The 21,165-nt window shown below is 34.7% G+C and overlaps 2 protein-coding genes and 2 long non-coding RNA genes across 8 annotated transcripts; 1 reads left to right on the top strand and 3 right to left on the bottom strand.

Moving 5' to 3' along the window:
* Positions 1-2,489: 2,489 nt before the first annotated feature.
* On the bottom strand, positions 2,490-3,331 carry LOC125496796 (xanthine dehydrogenase-like). 2 transcript variants are annotated; one of them, XM_057393794.1, is made up of 3 exons: positions 3,262-3,331; positions 3,130-3,173; positions 2,490-3,000 (listed from the first exon to the last, which is right to left on the bottom strand). In XM_057393794.1, exons 1-3 carry the CDS (start codon positions 3,328-3,330, stop codon positions 2,877-2,879), a joined length of 237 nt encoding a protein of 78 aa, XP_057249777.1. In that variant the 5' UTR covers position 3,331; the 3' UTR covers positions 2,490-2,876. The 2 variants fall into 2 exon arrangements, with proteins under 2 accessions (XP_057249777.1, XP_057249776.1); XM_057393793.1 differs by lacking the exon at positions 3,130-3,173 and having other exon boundaries at positions 2,495-3,080.
* Positions 3,332-3,770: 439 nt separating this feature from the next.
* On the bottom strand, positions 3,771-6,277 carry LOC125497079 (uncharacterized). Its single transcript, XR_008969198.1, has 2 exons — positions 4,284-6,277; positions 3,771-4,171 (listed from the first exon to the last, which is right to left on the bottom strand). It is a non-coding gene; the product is annotated as an uncharacterized LOC125497079 (long non-coding RNA).
* Positions 6,278-14,118: 7,841 nt separating this feature from the next.
* LOC125491543 (uncharacterized) lies at positions 14,119-17,892 on the top strand. Of its 3 annotated transcripts, none has more exons than XM_048643714.2 (7): positions 14,119-14,273; positions 14,881-14,967; positions 15,509-15,626; positions 16,409-16,513; positions 16,592-16,645; positions 17,084-17,127; positions 17,356-17,892. In XM_048643714.2, exons 2-7 carry the CDS (start codon positions 14,881-14,883, stop codon positions 17,605-17,607), a joined length of 660 nt encoding a protein of 219 aa, XP_048499671.1. In that variant the 5' UTR covers positions 14,119-14,273; the 3' UTR covers positions 17,608-17,892. The 3 variants fall into 3 exon arrangements, with proteins under 3 accessions (XP_048499671.1, XP_057250501.1, XP_048499670.1); XM_057394518.1 differs by having other exon boundaries at positions 14,120-14,284; positions 16,412-16,513; XM_048643713.2 differs by having other exon boundaries at positions 14,121-14,284.
* LOC125497083 (uncharacterized) lies at positions 17,653-19,764 on the bottom strand. 2 transcript variants are annotated; one of them, XR_007273736.2, is made up of 3 exons: positions 18,852-19,753; positions 18,641-18,711; positions 17,653-18,072 (listed from the first exon to the last, which is right to left on the bottom strand). It is a non-coding gene; the product is annotated as an uncharacterized LOC125497083 (long non-coding RNA). The 2 variants fall into 2 exon arrangements; XR_008969197.1 differs by having other exon boundaries at positions 18,641-19,764.
* Between the last annotated feature and the right edge of the window lie 1,401 nt (positions 19,765-21,165).

Here is a 21,165-nt window from a genome sequence, read left to right as displayed (position 1 = left end):
TTGTGCATTTCGACGAACATCTTCTAAGCACAACAATTCAAGGCATCTTTTACAAATCTCCACCTTGACTTGAATTCTCTCACAAAACCAGAAAAACAGATTCATTGCTCACAACGCCCAGAATCTCCCAAACACCAGATTTGTCCCAAAAGACAACCAAAACAGATTAGTCCCTAAGGACCCCAGAATTGCACCCATATGAGTCTCACCCAATCTTGCCAAGATCGCTGACCACTCATCATGAACAACCCGATCTCACAGCCTATGAGACCCATGTTGCGCATTCACCCAAAGCCCAATTTATTACCCGTCAGAAATCAAATCGTCTTCACTGAACCGCAAACATACTAGCTCCACCTTAATCAAGACGAGCCGGTACCCTGCCAGTTGCTCCAACTATAGCCATTTGCACTTACGTCTAAGTACCCAAAACAAATCACCCTTGGGGCAGGGGAACTTCCGTCGAAGTTCTTCTATGCTCGCGCCGGAGCACTCCATCTCGTTCTCACTGGAACGCAGGCAACTCCTCCTGGAGTTCCAATCTAGCTACCTCTTGATGACTTCTTGCAGAATCACCTCTCAACCCAACACTCCCTGGCAAAGACATGTCGCTCGAGACCCCATAGCTATAAGCTGGCACACAAGTATCGATAAAACCGAACCTTATCATACCAATCTGCTGCTGAGAGACCCTTGGTTGTTCTTCTTGATGACCCTTAGTTTCAATCAGTTGCGTAGAAGTTCCCACAAACTCTACCTCATTGTTGACACTCTCATCCTCAACCCAAGTAGAACTCTCAAACCCAGTTGTTGAACTCATTCCCGTTGACTCTGACCTCTCAACCTGTGAAGAAGCCCCATAAGCTCCACCTTACACTCAAGACCATCACTTGTCAACTCAGAATGCAGCTTCAACTCAGATAACGTAGACCCTTGCAACACATACAATGTCTCCCGTTTAACCCCTTTCAGAATCATCTTTGAACCCCTGTAGACATACAACCTCCACCCTCACCTTTGAAACTGATCCCTTTCTTGTCTAACAGACTAAGTGAAATCAGATTCTTTGTGACCTGTGGAACATGCCTAACATCATTCAAAGTACAGACTTTGCCATCATATGTCCTAATTCTGATGGACCCTATACCAACTGTCTTACAGACCTCATGTTGGCCATAGTAACACTTCCATCAACCTGTTTATGTTCATAAACCACTCCCTGCGCGAAACATATGACAAGACGCTCCAGAATCTAAAACCCACACATCACTGCAATGTGTTTTTATTAGCAACTAAAGCAATATCATCATCAGAACTGAAATTTTCTGCTGCAAAGCAGCAGACCCAGACCCAGATTCATCTTTCCTTTTAGGACACTCCCTTTTCCAATGCCCTTTTTCCTTACAGTAATTACAGACATCATTAGGTTTAGGACCCCTAGAAGACGGTTTCCTGGATTTCTTCCCCGAATTCTCCTGTCCATTACTACTGGCTACTAATCCAGCAGCCTGATCACCTGTACCTGTACCAGATGCCTTATGGCGCAATTCCCTAGTATGCAAAGATATCTAACTTCTTCTAGGGACACAGAATCTTTACCAACAATGAAAGATTGCACAAAATTTTCATACGATATAGGTAAAGAAACAAGTAGAATTAAAGCGGCATCCTCATCCACCACCTTCACATCAATATTACGTAATTCTAGTAAAATTGTATTTAATTGATCTAGATGGTATCTAAGAGGCATACCTTCCTGCATTCGCAGACTGAACAGACGTTGCTTCAAAAGCAACTTGTTGGTTAGAGATTTTTATATACAAACTCTCTAATTTCAACCACAGACCAGATGCGGTTTCCTCCTCCGCGACTTCAGTGATTATGTCATCTGCTAGACACAACATAATCGTTGAATGAGCCTTCTCCTCCAGAGTGGTCATCGCAGCGGTGACTGGATCTGTTGACTTCCTTGCCAACATTGCCCACAACCCTTGTTGCTTCAGTAACGCCCGCATCTTGATCTGCCACAGACTAAAACTATTCCTCCCAGTAAATTTATCGATTTTGACACTCATCCCATACATCTTTCTCACACAGATCGAACACCAAAGCTCTTGATACCAGTTTGTTATAACGGATGTGAGAGAGAAACAAATTATGAATGCAAAAAGCGATAAAATCAGACACCAGATTTACGTGGTTCACCAATTTGGCTACATCCACGGCAGAGAGAGGGAGAATATTTTATTATGTGAGGAAAACCAGATTACAGAGAGAAAATAGGCTAATTCGTAGTCTAAAACCCTAGGATATAAATAACCTATTTATACCCACAACAGAAAACGCGTTTACGCGTTATTTGTGAGTCGCCCGACCGCGCCGCAGGGTGTACCCCGCGCCCGCAGCCAGCCACCTTCATTCACACGACAATTCTGCCGCGCCCGGGGGTCGACCCTGCGCCCGCGGGATTTCGGGCTGCTGCATACCGACGAATTCTTTCGCCCGCGGGATCGAGCCCGCGCCCGCGGGTTTTCGAGCCTGCGCCCTCACAACTTTTCTCTTGTGCATTTCGACGAACATCATCTAAGCACAACAATTCAAGGCATCTTTTACAGTCTGTACCACTTAAGTCCATTAAATCCACTCAAACTCAAAAAAGATCTCCTTAGCAATAGTTCAGGAGGAAAAATAAGCTCTCGGTCATTGTATTTGCTACCATCAACATCACTGTAAGAAAGATGTTTGTACCTTTCACTACAAGCCCCGCTTTCCTTCATATCGCCAGTGTTCCCATCAGACTTTTGTCCACATGAGCAGGGTTTACCAGTTGAAGGACAAATAAACTCGTTGGCTTGCCGAGTTACCAAATGTGTATATCATGTCATCAGTTTCAGCAAAAACTCTAAAGGCATCGATAATTGCCTATAACCTGTGCAGCGACACAAGTTCCCTGCCAGACTTTCTTCAATTTGCTGCTCAGTTGGAGGAGTTTGACTAGACCTTAGTAAAGCATACATGGACATGACAAATCCAGGAGTACAAAATCCACACTGTGAGCCATGTGAGCTTGCTAACAATTCCTTCAAAGATAACATAAGTTAATTAATAGCAGAAAGAAGAGAAACGTACAATAGCACCCGAGCAGCTGAGGTTGAGTTTAAATCACAGGGAATCTGAGTTCATAAAACTTATGTCAGAAGGATATATCATACAATGTATGACATGACCCAAAATAACTAAAACATAAAAGTAAGGACAGACCTCAGCAGTTTTGCATGGACAGCATCTTTGCCTCGATTTTTTCTGCAGCTTCAGCCATCCCCTTGGCATTTTTTTTTGTAGCATGGTAGCAAAGTTTATAAACCTGACTGACAGTTTTTTTTTTGCACACTTCCCAAAAATAACTCACTCATTTTATCAGCATTATCTCAAAGGGCAAGCCAGTCAGCTCTGCCTTCCTAAAATCCCAAGCATCTTTAATTTGTGCGTAGGTTTGGCATCTTAAATTCATACCAATGTGTTTGTGAAGCAGTCCAAATATCTAGTAGAATGTCTTTGTTAGACAGGATATGTCAAAAAAAATTAGGTAGCATGATAATTAGGTAGTCCATAAAGAATAGTAACCAAACAATAAAATTGATGTAAACCATGAACCAATCACGAGAACTAAATGGGTAAAAACTAATCCAAGAAACAAGAGAAGGAAAGATGGTTGTAACAGCGCAAAAGAGCATATCAGCAACCAAAGAAGAAACAGATACTAGGCAACATTCAAGAACAAGGATGAGCATCTCTTTCAAGTTTCAAACTCTTCATGGGAATGCCTATGATTAGACATTAAGAACTAAGACTGTTGGTCCAAGAAAAGCATCTCCAGGCCAATCAATTGTGAAGGAAAAAAAATCACATATTCACCATATTACATTAACAGAGTCCAATCTCAACGGGTCTTGGATATATAAAAATGCATAATATCAAAAAAGTTCAAACAAATATAGTATAATTAGATCATAATTCAATGTCTTCATAACAATGAAGGTGCGCCTTCAAAATAGTTTGGAGCAGCAAGTCTAGAATGCTATATCAGGAATACTAGTTACATGCATCAGTCTTCTTCAGTTGCCTTTGTTGTCCTCTTCAGAAGTATCAGACAAGATCCTCGGTCAACTAGCTGCACAAGGCAAAGATCCCACGTAAGAAAATATAAAGTCATCACTAACACAAGATATAATTCAACCGGAGTTAGCAATGTGCAAAACCATAAGAGAATACATATCTCGTACATTGATCACAACGATCTGGATTTGTTGGCTTTAGACGCTTCAATGAGGCAAAGCATGGAGAATATATGAAGGCAGTACCCACCAAAAGAATATCTTCCTTAGAAGGCTCAGCAATCTTTTCAACAGTACCATTAAAAAGATGGAATGCAAAGATGGATGATTCCACGTCAATGAAAACAACCGGTTCCTCAGGATGGATGATTATGATATATGGAGAAATATGTTCTCTCGCAACTTGACGAAAAAATTTCTCAACAACTGGTTGGCATACAGAAGTACCCGATTTCTTGAATATAAGCTGCGGATCCAAGGATCAGAATCTGTTGATCTTCCATCGTGTTTCCAAATCCATAGGTTCGGAAACTTACGGTTGGAAAGATAAAGACATCCTTGAGAGACATCCAATTGTGATTCAACGAAGCCCCTTTTGATACAAGAAGGCAGGCGCATAGAGTAAAGGCTTACTTCGTCCCTCGAATGGAATTGAACTGCCACAACATGTCTCTTGTTCGTCATGAAATATAAGGTGCTATCCAGAAACACAGCACCAGACACATTCCATCTTTCTAAATAGACTTCCTTTTCAAGGGGGAACTCTGACGCAGACCATTGATGCTTGTTAGAAGAATAAATCTCAACCAATACCATGCTTTTCTCTGTTCTTGTGTCCTTGGAAAAAATAATGACACTGAAATTACATTCAGTAGAAAAAGACAATCTGAAAAATTAATGATGGTTGCTAGCTCAGTGGGTTGATATCTGGAAAGTTGAGAAGGAGACTTAGGTAGGACAAAAACTTCATTGGTGGCAGGATTGTATACATGATAAGTATGAGAATCGACGATGCTAAGCATCAAGCCACGGTGCATGTTCCATAACCTGTATTTTTTGGCATTTGAGATCCAGCCGCCAAATTTTATAGTTAAGTTACCCAGCAACAATCCACTAGTATTACCATTATGATAATCTCCATGGGTATTTTGATGGTCAGTCATCTCTAGGGTAGCACTTCCAGTTTGATCATCCTTGGACCACTTTGTAATCTTGTAGTCACCAAGGGATAAATAACCCAGTTGAACTCTCGCTTTACATCATTCTCATTATCATAACCAAAACCACCAGGAACACGCATAATGTGGAATAAAATGCCACAAGGAGGAAGCTCTAATCCCTTCTGGGTGTCGAAAATGTGCAAGACATGAGAGTGCCATGTCTTGGATACACATTTGCATATATGAAGAGGCTTAATAGGCAGTTTCAACATAATCTGAATCCAAATTTCATCTGGTAGCTCAGGCAATTTACTACGACTAATAGCCTTACATTTGGACATCCATCTTTCTTGTTTATTCAGACAATCCATATGTGAAAACTTATGATTGGCAAAACAGAACTAAACAAGCTTCCACAATTCGGCAAATTAATGTAGATAATTACTCAAGTAATAAATATCTACAAGCAAAGAAACACACAATTTGCTAAATAGATTAAAAGTTGCAAACTTTATTGAATTTTACCCTAAGAAATCAATCTAAAACCTCAGCTTTATTACTTCAACCATATAAACAGCCTAAAGTATGGATTTTGTTGAATTCGTATCCAAATAGTTACAGAAAATATTAAAATATTAAAGCATAATGTGTAATTAGCTTAAATAAACCTTGGATTTAATGGAATTGTCCAGGAAATTCTTCAATTTCTTTCTTCGAAAGGTAAATTTGAGTGGATGAATATGAATGAACCCGTAATCTATAATCTCTAATCTGTAATAATTTGTAATCTGTGATCTGTAATTTGCAGAGAGAGAGATGGCAATTTCCTTGTAAACTCGAAAATTCTAGGGATTGAGGGGAAGCCGAAGACTATGACTTATGAGTGAGGGAAGCTGATAGGTTTATAAAGTTTAGGTTATGGGCAACAATGGCTCCAAGCTTATTGTAGAAGAAAGGAGAGAAGAAGATGATGGGCGGTGGTTAGGGCTGAAAGTTCGGTGTGCGGTTTGGATTAGGCCTAATTCAATCCGATCCGAATAAAATTTGGATTTCAATTTTTCGATCCGAATCCAAACCAATTAGGGTTTGAATCCGATCCAATCCAATCCGAAATTTCATACCCTAGATTGGATCCGATCCGAAAATCCGATTTTTTTAAAACTCTAGTTTTTCGATGAAATAAATTAAGCACAACAACAGCCTAGTAGATCTAGGAAATGAGGAATTAAGTGCAGTTAGTGTTTTAGGGGAAGGATTGAAGTGCTATGTGTATTGGGCTACGGAGTATTTTTTTTATAATAAAAAATCAGTTAAGCACTTAAGCCCAATCCAGATACATAATACAAGGCGTATTACTATTCGGTTATATTGGATTTTTGGATCCAATTACCCTCAATCCAATCCGATCCGAAAATTCATTTTTTCAAAAAATCTCAATTCGAATCCAATCCGAACATAGTTCGAATCCGATCCGAATTACTAATTCGGATTGGATTTTGGATTTTATCCGAATAACTTTCACCCCTAGCGGTGGTGGTGTTGGGTTTGCCGTGGAAACTTAAGGAAATTTGCCTTCTTTTCTTTCTTTCTTTTTTTTGTTATTTCTTTGTAATTGTTAAATAATTCATAATAATCATAGTAATTCACTATGTTTTAGTTTAGTTTCTTGTCAAAAAAAGTAAGTTCGTAATATTTAGATATATATATTCCGTTTTTTGGATTGAGAGAAATTGAAACTGAACTAAATTAAACTAAAGTAAACTAAACTGCTTTAAAAAAAAAAGTAAACTAAACTGCTTTCAAAAAAAAAAATAAACTAAACTGAAATTAACAGAACTGAGCTGAACTTGATATTGATATGATACATTTAGTAAACTTGTAGTTCACTAAATATTTTTTAAAAAAATAGAATCCCTCAATTTGTAATATGATTCACTAAATATAAGATATGATCACTCAATTTGTACAAAATTCAACAATTTTTGATTGATTCCATCAACTTGTGATATGATAATATTGTGATTTAAGGTAACTAATAAGTAACACCTTAAGTATTTTAACTCATATCACTCATATTAAACTCATGATGAAAATAAGAATTAACAATTAATTACTAATAAGTAACAATTTGTAGCTAATAAGTAAGAATTAGTAGCTAACAAGTAACAATTAGTTGCTAATAAGTAACAATTAGTAGCTAACATGCCTAACAAGTAAAGGTTAGTTGCTAATACATAACAATTAGTAGCTAACAAGTAATAATTAGCTGCTAATACGTAACAATTAGTAGTTAATAAGTAACAATTAGTAGCTAACACGTAACAATTAGTAGCTAATAAGTAACAATTTTATTTTTTGATCCATATGAGCCACGAAGGCGGTACAAATTACAAAGAATGGGAGGAGGGATTCGAACCTGTGACCTATCGTTCACAGTACCTCAATCTTAACCACTAGGCCAAGACATCCTTGGTAATAAGTAACAATTAGTTGCTAACAAGTAACAATTAGTTTCTAATACGTAACAATGTTGATAGGAAGTGTTTCATGTCGTTGTAAAGGAACTAATGCATATCCGTAACAACCATACAATTTCCTATCATAACTCATATCAGAATGGGGTGAAATTGTATCCATCATTAATTGAATCATATTAGAACATCATTCAATATATATATATTATATATATATAATATATATATATATATAATATATATATTATGTTCTTACTTATTTTGAACATTTATAATAAGATAGATAAATAAAAAATATAAAAAATAATCGCATAAATATTACTACATTACTTTATTCACTTTATTCCAATAATAAGCCGTAAACGAAATAAGGTATGTTAAGTCGTGAAATACATGACTATGATATTCACTTTATAATGTTATATATGTATGGATTATTTAGCTAGACTAATACAAAAATATTCAACCAACATTCAATGTATTATATTTTATCTAATGCTTATAAATAACCTTTTGTATGTTTTTTTTTTTCATTTATCACAATTCTTCTATATCAATTTAAAAGTGACTACTACCGAATGAACGGGTTTGGATGTCACTATTATCGAATTAACGAGTTTAAATGTGACTATTACGAATGAACGAGTTTAAGATGTGACTATTATCGACTGAAGGAGTTTAAATTTCACTATTATCGATTGAATTAATGAGTTTAAATGTGACTATTATCATATGAGCATAGACACACTATAGTTGTAAATTAAAATACCAACATATGATTATTCTTTAGTGCATCTTAAGTTTTTTTTATCGAATACGAGTTTACGATAACTTTTATAACTTAAAAAATGTACTACCTATATTACCTATTCCCTATACTCAATGCATAACATGCTCCTCAAAAATAACCTTCTATTGTGTATTGAGAAGTATAAATATTTGATGATGTACAAGTACTCGGAAATTAATTGTGTGAGATGTTTAGTCTGTTTTAATCTCTTTGTGATGTCCACCATTCTTTGTCTTATTCTAGAGCATTATGGTGTAGTCTTCATATTCTTCTCCGGTCTATAAGAATTTACCAAATTGTATTGTTGGCTTGGTATTAGATAACATTGTATGTAAAAGGATAGAATAGTCTTTTACTAGTCATAGGCATGTATTGTAAACCTTATCTATATTGAATGTCAGGTTAACCATATTAGGTTAACACATTTATTCTCCACATTTGTACATGGTATTACACCCATGCTTCCGCTTCAAACACTGCATCCACGCAGCTGCCTCGACGTCGACCTCCGCCTCGTCGTTGCCTCCGCCGGCGCAGATCACGACTGCGACGCAACCCCCCTGCTCGTTGTTCTCACAGCCCAGCCCCCCTGCATTCACGCAGCCCCCCTGCTCGCTGATCTACATAACTTGAGTTGAGAGTTTGAGACACACATATGACGTGTGGTGCGCTTGTAATATATGTATCGTCATACCTTTCTTAAATTTAGGTACGTTCACGTAAGATATAATTTGCAAAGCATTAAACCATCTTTTTATTTTTCCTCGTGCTTTAATTAGGATTAGGTACTAATGAAAATGCAATAATTTCATTGTTGGGTCATCAAATGCTTGTCAAATAAAGCTAATCAAACTAGCTTATAAAGAAGTATATCAAGAGGATCTCATTAATCAGATTAAGTGTGAAATTATAATTATTGAGCTTGAAATATATATACATCAAAATAAGACCTATTTATCTAAATATATACTAAATTATGGTGAATCTATTTCTTATCAAAAGATTATTGCATTGAAAACTAAAAAAACCTTAAGAAATAGAAGTATTATTGTAAAGGTTTGGATATATTTTAAAAAAGATAACAAATTAAAGAGCATAAAGAAAAATGATAACTATTTTGTGTGATAGAATTTTATCATTGGCCAAAAAGCGTTTATAATCTAAGTCACAGGCAAAACAGCATGCCTAACATTTGTCGCCAAACGCATATACCAAAAAACAGAACAAATTCATCTACACAGACAACAAAACGGCATGTACAAGATTTAAACTTGTAGGTGCATTGGTGCATAGCCACATTAGTTTCTAAACAAGCACATTAAACAAGCACATTTCAATGATTTATACAACTATAGACAAGGCCAGGGGTGATTGAGTGAACGATCCCATGTACAAGTGTGGGAAATAATTGTGTTAACTTGATGTAGGTTAAAATGGTATTTTTTTTTTCCGAAAATCTCTGGCTCTGATACCATGTACAAGTGTGGGAAATAATTGTGTTAACCTGATGTAGGTTAACCCTGACATTCAATATATATAGTGTTTACAATACAGACCTATGACTTAGTAAAATACCATTCTACCCATTCTACTATACTTTACATATAATATTATCTAATAAAAAGATTCAAGCTAATCAAGTGTTGCTCCCCGGCAACGACGCCAATTTGATGAAGGAATTTTGAGGCTCCTCAACCATATAAAACCCCGGTTGTAGCGCGGTAGGGGGTTATCGAGCATGGGAACAAGGTTGGCCAATATTTGAGCTATTTAATTAGTTAAGGGTGTATTTTTTTGGGTTTTGGAAAATGATTCAAATTGACTACATTACAATCTAATTAAAAGCTAACAATTGACAAACTAAAACATCGAAAATCAATAAACTAAAATCTAGGTATGCGGTTTCGGATTCACTTGATTCCGAGAGAATTCAATCAACTAATCTACGGTCAAACTAAATGATGGGTTTTAAAATATATATATTGCAAGTGCACAGTGTCTGTTTAGCATAAACTGGCAAATACGGATCAATTCACATGGAGAGGAGTTCTACAGGCCCGGTCCGAACACTATAGAGGCCCTGTGTCGACGTTAAAAAAGGATCTCTATATCTTAGTTTTGCTATATATTTTGGGTACAATAATTTGTTAGGGCCCCGTTTCTCAAGTAAAATACCTAACGAATTTAAAAGAATAAGATTATTTAAAACGGGTCAGTTCCACTATTAATATTGTAACAATTAACAACAATCGAATGACTTTTAAAAAAAAGAGATAACCGGCTATCCTAAAACACATGATCAATGCTAAAATGTTAAAGCAATATTTAAATCTCTATTATATAAGGGAAGGGGAGAGGAAGATGGTGTCCTCATTTGGAAGGAGTACTAAATTACCCTTAATGAACTAATGGAATGAAAAAATTACAAAAAAATAATAATTTAAGAATCATTTCTCATTTGGACTTGCCATTCAAAACAAGTTAAAAATGGTAATGTCAAATATTTTAATCAGAAAATTATATGGACAAAATATCTTCAACTTCTTTTTATAAGAGAATATGGTATACATGACGTCCACCTGAAAAGTTTGAAACACTCACTACTTTTAGATACTCTTTAATTCAGTCATAAAAAATAAATATTAAAAATTATTCACAACCTTTATTAGTTTTTTATATTGGCAAATTAATATATCTAAATTCATCGAACTACTAATTTTTGACGTTTTAAGTGTAATAATAGTTATAGTACGAATAGAGTATATAATAATTTTACCAAATGCATCTCTTTAAAGTGATCACTTTGTTAATTGCAGCCCTTTCATTTCAATATCTTCAATTGCAACCTCAAATAAAACAAACACTTTTAAGTTGCAGCACAAAAGTCAGAAAAATAAGTTGGATTTAGGCTGCAATTTAGAAGTATTTGGTTTATTTGAGGCTGTAATTTGAAGAGATTGCAATCAAAGGGATGCAATTAACAAATTGGTCACTTTAAAGAGCCGCATTTGGCAAAAAAATCTATAATAAAATAACAAGTTTTGAAATCAACGCATGCATCGCATATAAGACTAGTATCATCAATTAGAGCCTGGAAGGACACATGCAAGAGTAGTGGTCTTGCAAAATGCGAATCGCAATTTGTTGTCTTCTTTTAGCAATTAGAGCCTGGAAGTATATAGATAACTAGTTATTAGGCCCAGGCTATGCCCCGAGTAAGAAAAAATTTCATTTATTAATATAATACTTTATGATAATAACACTAAATACAACTTAGTCTAGTAGTTAAGACTTTAGTATATGTACTTGAGGTTTTGGAATCAAACCTTATATTAAGCAATTTCAAAACTTTTTTCTGCTGAACTTAACTTACTTTTTTGTTGAACTTAACTTATTTTTTCAGAACTTATTTTTACTGAATTTATTTTTGTTGATGCTTAGAGTAGATTTTTGCGAAACTTAATATTTTCGCTCAAATTTTATTTTAATAAGAACATAAACCTTAGGGTCTCCTCTCCCCCAACTTATTTTCAGTTTAGTTTAGTTCAGTCCAGTTCAGTTGCAATCAATTTAGTTCAGTTCAATTCAGTTAAGCTCCAATTATCACTTCTGTAAGTTACAATTTAATTCATTTCAGTTCAATTCAATTCAATTCAATTGCAATTAGGGTATGTTCTTTTCGGCATAAAACAGCTGAATTGAACTGAACTGAAGTGAATAGTGATATGTGAGAGTAAAAGTATTGTCAACAGTTGAACCCAACCGAACCGAACTGAACTAAATTGAATTGAACTGAACTGAATTGAAAATAAGCTGGGGAGAACAAGTCCTTAGTCCGATTCGTTCAATTCAGTTCAGTTATAATCAGTTCAATTTAGTTGTTTTATATCGAAGAGATTGATTGCCACTTTACGAGGGAAAAAGTCCTTGAAGGACTGATTCAGCTCACTTATCTCCCTACCCAACAACAATTAGCTGATGTTTTTCCAAAATACTTCCTTCTCCACAGTTCACTATGCTTTTCACAAGTTGGGAAATTGTAAATATTAGATTGCCACATCAGCATATAGTTAGTTAGAGGTTGTTATGATGCTTAACAACCTATTGTATAAAACCCTCTCTCTCTTTCCTGTAAATAATTCATTCAATTCCTAAAAACCTTTCTCTCTCTAGATTCTCTTTCTCTGACGCAGCAGTGAAATTCAGCTTCACAACATAAAGAGGTATAATTGATAGATTAGTTGATTTATGAGATCGTATTAACTTTTGTTTTGATTACTCGAACTACTTGTTTGTGATTTACCGCAATTAATTTAGGTTTATGAACGACGCTTTATTATTATTTATTAAATTTCCTCGATTGCAAAAGTTGACGAAAATTTTCTAAGTTGAGGTCTAGTTTTTATATGATTGTCACAAATTTCATGTCAGCATTGTTTTCAATTTGAGTAAGTTCAAATTTGAGTAGCATGATCATTCGTACAAGGATTTCAGTGATCATCAATTAAAGGAGTTATATAATGAAGAGAAGTTCTGCAATTTTGGTGCAGAAATTTTCATTTTCGCTGCTTGTCAATGTGATCTTGAATGCTAGTTTTGCTTTCATATCAGCAATTTACGTTCCAGTTCAGTGCTTATTGAAGGATAAGTGTGTTTATTGTCTATAATCAATTCGGAAGCTCGAATTGAACAAAATTAGTTACAGTTGTGCTTTATAATAGTTAGAACTTTGATTCTGAACTATCATATGCGAAAACGAATTTTCATTGCTAGTCGTATGTGAGGACAAAGTTATTTTACGCAAAGTATTAGTTTGATAGGATCCGAACTTTTAATTCGTAATATGCATCCTCCCTTTCCTGGCTCAAACGTACTCACTTACTGTTGTGGCTGGAAATCAGGGATGAATGACCTGTCATCTTAGTTGATTATAAACTATTATAGCCCCTATCAAATTTTTTACCAATTTGTGTTTATGGACTATGAATAGAGTGAAAAGGGAGAAAAAGGATTGTTTACGATATAGTTTGTTGATTTTTATCAAGGCTCGATTAATTCGTATGCTTTCGTTATGCGTATTTGTGTTTTGTGAACGAAAATCTTTGTGATGCTATGTGATGAGAAAACAAGAGAGTGATAATTTTAATTTGAAAATCATGATGCCTAATGCATTCCTAACTTGTGAAAATATGATTGGAAGTAATTTTCCTATAATGTGGATTGTACTTTAAATTGATTTTGTTGGCTTAAAGTATTTTGAATTATATTAGATATTGTCAGTAGGATCTCATAAGTGTTACATCCATGTAATGTTTGTGGTGCTAGCTTATGAGGAAATGAGAAGTAATGGTTTTGGTTTGAATATCATGACATCTAATGCAATTCTGTTTCTTGATCAAGGATATCTAACCTATTCAGAATTGATGGTGGCGGTTATCATTTTATCAGAAATTCATTTTTGTGTTCCATTGGTCGATGATCATTAAGTTTTTACACTTATAAAGCCTCTACTTCATGAACAGTGTTTTCCAAGTTTTTATTTTCTTGTACAGTAAATGAGTAACGGCCTTTGGTTTACGCTTCTTCCCCTCTTTCCTCCTCACTAGTGGTCACCACTCAATTTTGTGCCCTTTTACGTCTACAGAAATTGTTCATTCTACAGACACTCAAACTATATTTTCTCTCTTTATCCACCATTAGAAGCTCAGGTTCTTGAAAGCATGGAAGCCTGAATGTTAGTTGCTGGTGTGAATTTGCCAACATTGTTTTTGAATTTTTTGCTTGTATAATTATCTATTGTTTTTCACTTGTTCTAATCGCTATAGGAACCCAATTAATCTGCTTCATGAATTGTTTGCTGTTTTTTTTTTATTATTCAAATTGACTAGCGGTTTGAATTCGTTTCTGAAACTAAGGACTCAAATTAGGATTTTTATTCATCTGTGCCTTTTCAATTCTTCGCTTCTATAGTTTAGAGCCCAAATTCTCTGCTTCATGAATTGTTATTATTAGAAGTGTTTGATTTTTTGCTTTTTGAATTTTTTTGCTTGTAGTTGTATTATAGTGGCCTGTTTTTCCAATCTCACAGCTTTAATGCGGCCATCAAAATGGTTTATATGATTTCTTGACATAGTATAAGTGTATAACCCCCTCCCCCTTATTGCAATTTGCAACTTTTCTCTCGTTCTCAATTTTTCTCTGATTCTAGTGTGTATTTTATCGATCTGTTTAGCCTTTTTGCTTCCATTTTGCTATCTCGTTAATTAATTGGTTTCATCTCTTTGTAGAGATTGTATTTATTTTTAAAAAACCTAATAGTTCCCGGCTTTTTTCTTTGATAGATGGCATTTAGAGGTCGAGGTCGTGGAAGAGGTTTCGGTGGAAGTGACTACAAGTTTGCAAAGCAAGAGCCTTTCGTACTTTATCCTGTGAGTCAATTGACCTGATTTATTATCTTTCTGTCTCTTTTGACACAACAGAATCTTGATTTTCATGGATATCACTTCTGCCGGGTGCTTTCTTTGCAGAAAGGCAGAATCTTTTTCTTTAAAATTTAATCACTTAAGCCCGCTGTAACCTTCTTGAAACTGCCCTCTCTTTGTGTAATTAGTAATGTGAATTTGCTCGACAAAAATGGCTCACATAAGATTTTAACTCGTGTGCGTATAGTCATATAGCTTTAAATGGTTGAAAGAACTTGCTGGTTTTGGTTAAGCTCATTATGCGCGTGACTACATTCTACGTACCCCTAAGTTTTCTGTACGTGTGTGTTGGGAGGGGGGTGCTGCCGAGAGAAGCATTTTTTTTGTGCTAGTCAGTTGTTTGACTTATTTACCTGTGTTGATATCTTTTTCTCTATCCCCCTTGTTTCTAACATTAATATGTTCTGTTAGAATGTTTGATATCTCTCAACATATATTACTCACCGAGCCTTTTGATAGATGATGTGCTTGGTCTTTTGGGTTACAGGATATTGAGCTACCTGATAGAAACAACGTTCCTGAAGAGAAGGAATTAGCAGTACATAATCATAGGTTGCGGAATTTCTATCGCACCTCACCCTACAACCTTGGAGAAACAGCCTCAGGTAGTAATTAGTTTGCTGCATTTTTTTTCTTTGGTGCTTGTGTTTCTAATTTTAAAATGTACAACTTCAATGAGATCGAAGCTTATGAGAGTATGTATCTGCACATTTTGACTTGAGTACTATAACCTGAAAACATATATAAGACCACAAAACACTGTGATGGGGATTTAGATAATTTCACTTCTGCTGTTAACAGGCATAATTCCTATCCTCCCTCTTTGCTCTCTTTTCATTTGTGTATTCTGTCTCTTGAGAGCTATTGGGGCTTTATGGTAGATAACAAGTTAAAATCATTGACTGAAACTTTGTATCTTTTACTCCTTTCATTCCAAAAGATGGTCACAATTTCAAATATCACTTAATATGATAGTTACTTCTAGCTTGCATACATGATAAGACATCAGTGTTAAATACAAGAATTTTAGAGAACATTTTTTCCCCTTTATAGTCCATATACACTTTGAAGAATCCATGATGATTGCTAAAATGGACTAGTTTTGGTCTGTTCAGTCATCTAGTGCAGATATATTAAGAGTGATTATAATTGATGGAAGTATTAATGGTGTTCAATTTATTTTACATTAGGACACCTTCTAGGCTTCAGCGTCATCTTTAAGAAGTTTTTAAGCTTGTTTGTACATATGAAATTATGAATGATGTAAATGAATTCAGATAATTAATTCCAACTTAGCTTGTTGCTATAATTGAACGAGTAAATTGTTAGCTATAATTGAACGAGTAAATTATGAATGTCGTAATTACTTTGTGGGTTGTCATCTCAGAAGAAGATGCGGTGGAGATTGAGAGGTACTCTGATAAGGCCAAGGCTACACTTACTGATTATATAAAAGTTGAACATGGATATCTTCCTGAAGAACTTCTTGAAGGTTAGTGAACACCTTTTGTTGAAAAGGAAAATAACCTAGTTTATTACTCTCAAGGTTGGTTGACAAGTTACTTTACAGGCACAAGCCGCACAACATGCAGGGAGAAGAAAGTGCAATGGAATCCAGAAAGAGGTACTTTATTCTCTTTCACTATCACCAAGGATGTTTTAAAAGGTGCTAACCTCCTGGTTTTGCAATATGCCACTATGGAAAGGGTCTTGTGCTGTTCGTTTCTCAATAGTTGGGGCCTCTTCGATACTTTGTTTCACATTTTTTGCTGCGTTAAGAGACTTAAGACTGTTAATCGGTTGATCTCCTCCCTCTTCTGAACAAGACGGATGAAAAATTCAAGATGGAGGTACAGGGGGTAACATGTATTGCGTGTTGCCAAGGTGTAGCTGTTGCTTACTTGCATCAGCCCATGCCTAGCCGTATCCACTGCACGAATTATTTGGTCGTCATTTGCTAAGGCGTATTGTTCCAGCTGATATAGACCTGTGTGGGTTTCCAGTTATCAGTCCCATTTTATCAGATCTATATATGTTGGTAATTGTGATTTTTCTGTGGCAGACCTTGAAAAGCTGGATTTCCTGGAGGATCTGGAGAAGCTTCAAGTAAGTTTCTAAAGACTGTTACTTTGTCTATATCATCCTTTGGAAAAGCTGCAGACAGCTCAGAAAAATCAATTTTGTTCTGCTTATAGTTTATAGGTATTCTTAGTTTAAGATATCTGAGCTTTAGAAGTTCAAAAGTCAAGTGCGCACTGATAATTTACTGCTGTTAAATCCCCTTCTTGTGTTGTACTAATTGATAAGTACATCTTGATTCTTTCAAATGCGTAGAGTAATGAAGACAAAAAAGGCAAGAAAGAGAAAGAAGGTGAAGATGACGAACAAGAAGATGAGGATGTAGAGGAGGAAGATGAACAGATTGCTCAGGAGAAAAAGGAGAAGAAGCTGAGGCGACTGGCCAAGGAGAAGCTGAGGAAGAAAGGATACTTTAAAATGCTCAATCGAGAAGCTGGAGCGAATGGGGACGCTGTCTATGCCACATCAGACGAGGCTGAAGATTCTTCGTCCGTTAGTTCGGGCTGAGGATTCCATTTCATTATCATCACTGTGTGTCCTTCTATTTCAGTCTTACTTGAATAATGATCTATAAGGTAACATGAAAAAGGAAGGTAACACAAGTTGTAGACCTTATATCACTTTCAGAATTCTAGATAGTAGAAGTAAACGTTGTTACTGTTGTAGTTGCTGTTACTATTTTGAGCTGTATAAACGCAACAAAACTTTCTTCATCACTGATAAAACACACAGAAGTAAAAGTTGTTACTGTTGTAGATGGATTTGTAGTTCCACCAGCAGTTGTTCAGGAAAGTCAGAGGTAGCCCTCTCTAGTGGAGGTCTACCTGTTGCCTGTTGGTCTCTTTGAATTGAATTCTTCGTTGGCAGTCTTCCCTCCTTACAACTTTGGGTTCTGGTTCATTATCATCACTGTGTAGTGTGTGTCCGTAGGTTCTCGAAATTTTTCATAGCCAATTGGTGTATCGTATGTGCCTGGTAAGAAAACCAAGATTCAATAAATGGCATCCAAGAATGGTTTGGATGTTATGAATGTGTTCTTGTTAATTTAGGATAGATGCACCATAGATTGGACTAACTAAAAGACATAAAATAAATGGCATACAAGAATTATAATCAATTTTCATTTTTTAGGATGTCTGACATATGCCTTTATTTCCTGCATACAAGAATTAAAAATTACGATCAAGAGCCTATATTATTATATTTATATAAACATGATCTCGAGAACTTTGACAACCTCTTTACCTCCTCGATCTCCAGTTTTCAACATGTTATATGTTACTGATCTTATAGCAATGCAGGAAATTTTCAATAACTCATCACACTCTCTAGTTCTCACGTCTGTTATAAAAAAGTGTATAAAAAGTAATACATTAAGCACAATTATCATTTCTGTCATTTGGAAAGCAATTAGCAAAGGTAACAAGTTTAAAGTAAGCAAGTGTCACTACTTTAAACTGTCCTCCAAACTTGGTATTAGAGGCCTTTGTTAGTCTTTGTGATAAAAATAGAGAAGGGAAACTTAATGAAGAAAACATACCACTTAAATCTACCAATTGCGAGTGCATTTTCTTGTTAGGATGAGAATATGTCAGATTCTGTGATAATTCACTGCAACATGAAGTATATAGGTAAAAGAAGGAAAATTACAGTTGTTCATCATCTATATTTTGATTCAGCCTATATGCGAGAAGGGGGGATCACATAGCTAATCATTACTGATGGAAAGCACAAAAGAACCATAAGCTTACTCTGTAGTAGAATTTCGTATACGTAGGTGGTGGTGGTTTAGGGAAAAGGAAGGAAAAGACTAGAGATGTAATTTCAACTTTTTTTTTGGACGATTTTAAGTATTTTTGGGACGATGAATAGAAGCTCATCTCAAGTTTAACGAAGCTATTATTGGGATATATATTGACATATAATACATCATAGAAGTATTATCTCCAACCTAGTGGCATGTGATATCTTAGCATATGCAGTTGAATACGACAGTACTATAAGCCAACGGAAACTCTGACAACAAATGTATATATACGCTGCTTGAGGATAAGGACGATTTGATGAACAATATTCAATGTTTCGTGCACAACAAATACAAACAAAATACATCCAATCAAATCCACGGTTAAAAATACATGATGCCTGGTGATAATTATTAGGTGTTTTGAATAGCTTAATTCTGGCCATAATTTGAAGATAAATGTAGAAAAAAGTTGTGGAAATTTTCATGTCTAGGTAATTCATATATTGTAATCTAGACGTACATAAGATATGATATATGTTTTATATTTTCTTGCATCATGAACATAGATAGAATATATAGTTATATGAGATGGTGTAAATTTGCACAAAGCATATAGTTTAATTCTTAAATTTGTTTTCTTTTGTAATCATTGAAGGTCGCTTGTATCATGTATACCTTGCAATTTTTTGTTCAACTACAACTAGTTTTTTCCATGTATACCTTACAATTTTTTGTTCATCTTTCACAACAAGAAACCAAAATTTGTTGACTACTAGATTTTCTGATGAACATGTTAGAAAAGTATGTATATGAATATTCTTGTTATAACTAAGCTTCTCGTAATAATTCTAATCAATAAGTGTCTTCGATAATCTCAAAATGACTTGGTGACATGAAAATCGATTTAGACATCAGAAGGTAAATGACAGTATATCAATATTATAGTTAATTATTAAGTGAAAAATCGAAATTGACAAAATTAATAGTTGATTGTTCTCATAGTATTTAGGTGTTATAGGTATATTGAGATCAATTTTATCTTAATGTATTGTAATTAGAGATTTTGATTGAAGGTTCGTGAAGTAGGTTTGAATGTATGGAATCTTATCTCTATGATCATAAATCATAATACACAGCAAGTTATAGTCGATTCTTAATTTTGTAAGCAATGGCTATATACTAACATAGAAAAAGAAGAAGAATTGTATATTAGTAGTTCATTATTTAAATTTAAGTTTTATGTCCTTTTGTTTGTTGAAATTCTAATTAAAAACCTTCACTTTAAATTTGTTATATAGAGTTGGTCTCAATGATGGCCTTATCATTATTTCTCATTAATAAACTTCTAAGTGAAACATTTTTTGATATCTTCAATCATTTCTTTTATTTGTTTGGATTTTAAAATTGACTTAATTAGCTAATTTATGGACTTTTTTGTTAGACCCATGATATCCCACTTCAAAATTTTAAGGGGAATTTCAAATGATAGATAACCCTGGACAATGGCTTTTTCTCTTTGGTATGTAGCCAAACTTAATTTTAATTCTCAACGTTAACATCGTGTTTATTGTTATATTTGAGAAAGTGGTATTAATAGACATTTGTTGTTATAAAGAGTTAATGAAAGGGTTGTTTATAAATTAATCAAGGTTCTTTAGACTAGAATGACATAAGTTCCCTTAGAAAAAACTAATTTTCCTTTTTCTCTTATTGAAAACCTATTTTATTCCCGTATTTAGAGAGAGATGAATTAGAATGTGTTTTTTAAAGGAAGATTTGTGTCTATCTACATCACTCTAAAATCTCTATTACATAAGGGAAGGGGAGACCTATGGTGTCCTCTTTTGAACTGACTATTTTGCCCTCCTTTCCCTTACTAAATTACAAAATAATATCAATACCAAAATGGGGATTCAAACAAAGCTACCGGAAATTAAATTTCAACATCACTCCCAAATCACTTATGTTAGGAAACTTTACAAATCCCTTTCTAAATCACGTTCAAGAAGTTCGCAAATCACTAAACTTTACAAAAAACTAAAAATTAACTTACAAACCAAAACTAATATAGTAGGGCGTAAATACATAAAAAAAAACATTCACAAAATTCACTTACAAATCATTATTCTCAAGAACTCACAAATTTCACTTACAAATTATTCTTTACCTATACACGCTATGCATAAAAATCTGTAAAAAAACATAAAATTTCGACGAGTATATCACACATTTGTCCATCGGCGATTTGCAAACTTCCAAAAAAGTACATAATTATTTTTAATCTTCCAAGTTATTTCACATTAGTTGAAAAAACAATA

The sequence above is a fragment of the Beta vulgaris genome, chromosome 4, assembly GCF_026745355.1.
Source record: "Beta vulgaris subsp. vulgaris cultivar EL10 chromosome 4, EL10.2, whole genome shotgun sequence".
In the NCBI taxonomy this organism is placed as follows: Eukaryota; Viridiplantae; Streptophyta; class Magnoliopsida; order Caryophyllales; family Amaranthaceae; genus Beta; species Beta vulgaris.
This window is presented reverse-complemented; position numbering and strand designations above follow the sequence as displayed.

Bases quoted from the DNA above. Each gene is read 5' to 3' on its own strand.
- LOC125491543 (XM_048643714.2), top strand. From the start codon at position 14,881: ATGGCATTTAGAGGTCGAGGTCGTGGAAGAGGTTTCGGTGGAAGTGAC. The intron at 14,968-15,508 runs GTGAGTCAATTG...TTTGGGTTACAG, and splicing joins AGCCTTTCGTACTTTATCCT to GATATTGAGCTACCTGATAG. The intron at 16,514-16,591 runs GTTAGTGAACAC...GTTACTTTACAG, and splicing joins TCCTGAAGAACTTCTTGAAG to GCACAAGCCGCACAACATGC.
- LOC125496796 (XM_057393793.1), bottom strand. From the start codon at position 3,330: ATGCCAAGGGGATGGCTGAAGCTGCAGAAAAAATCGAGGCAAAGATGC. The intron at 3,081-3,261 runs GTCTGTCCTTAC...TTATCTTTGAAG, and splicing joins GTCCATGCAAAACTGCTGAG to GAATTGTTAGCAAGCTCACA.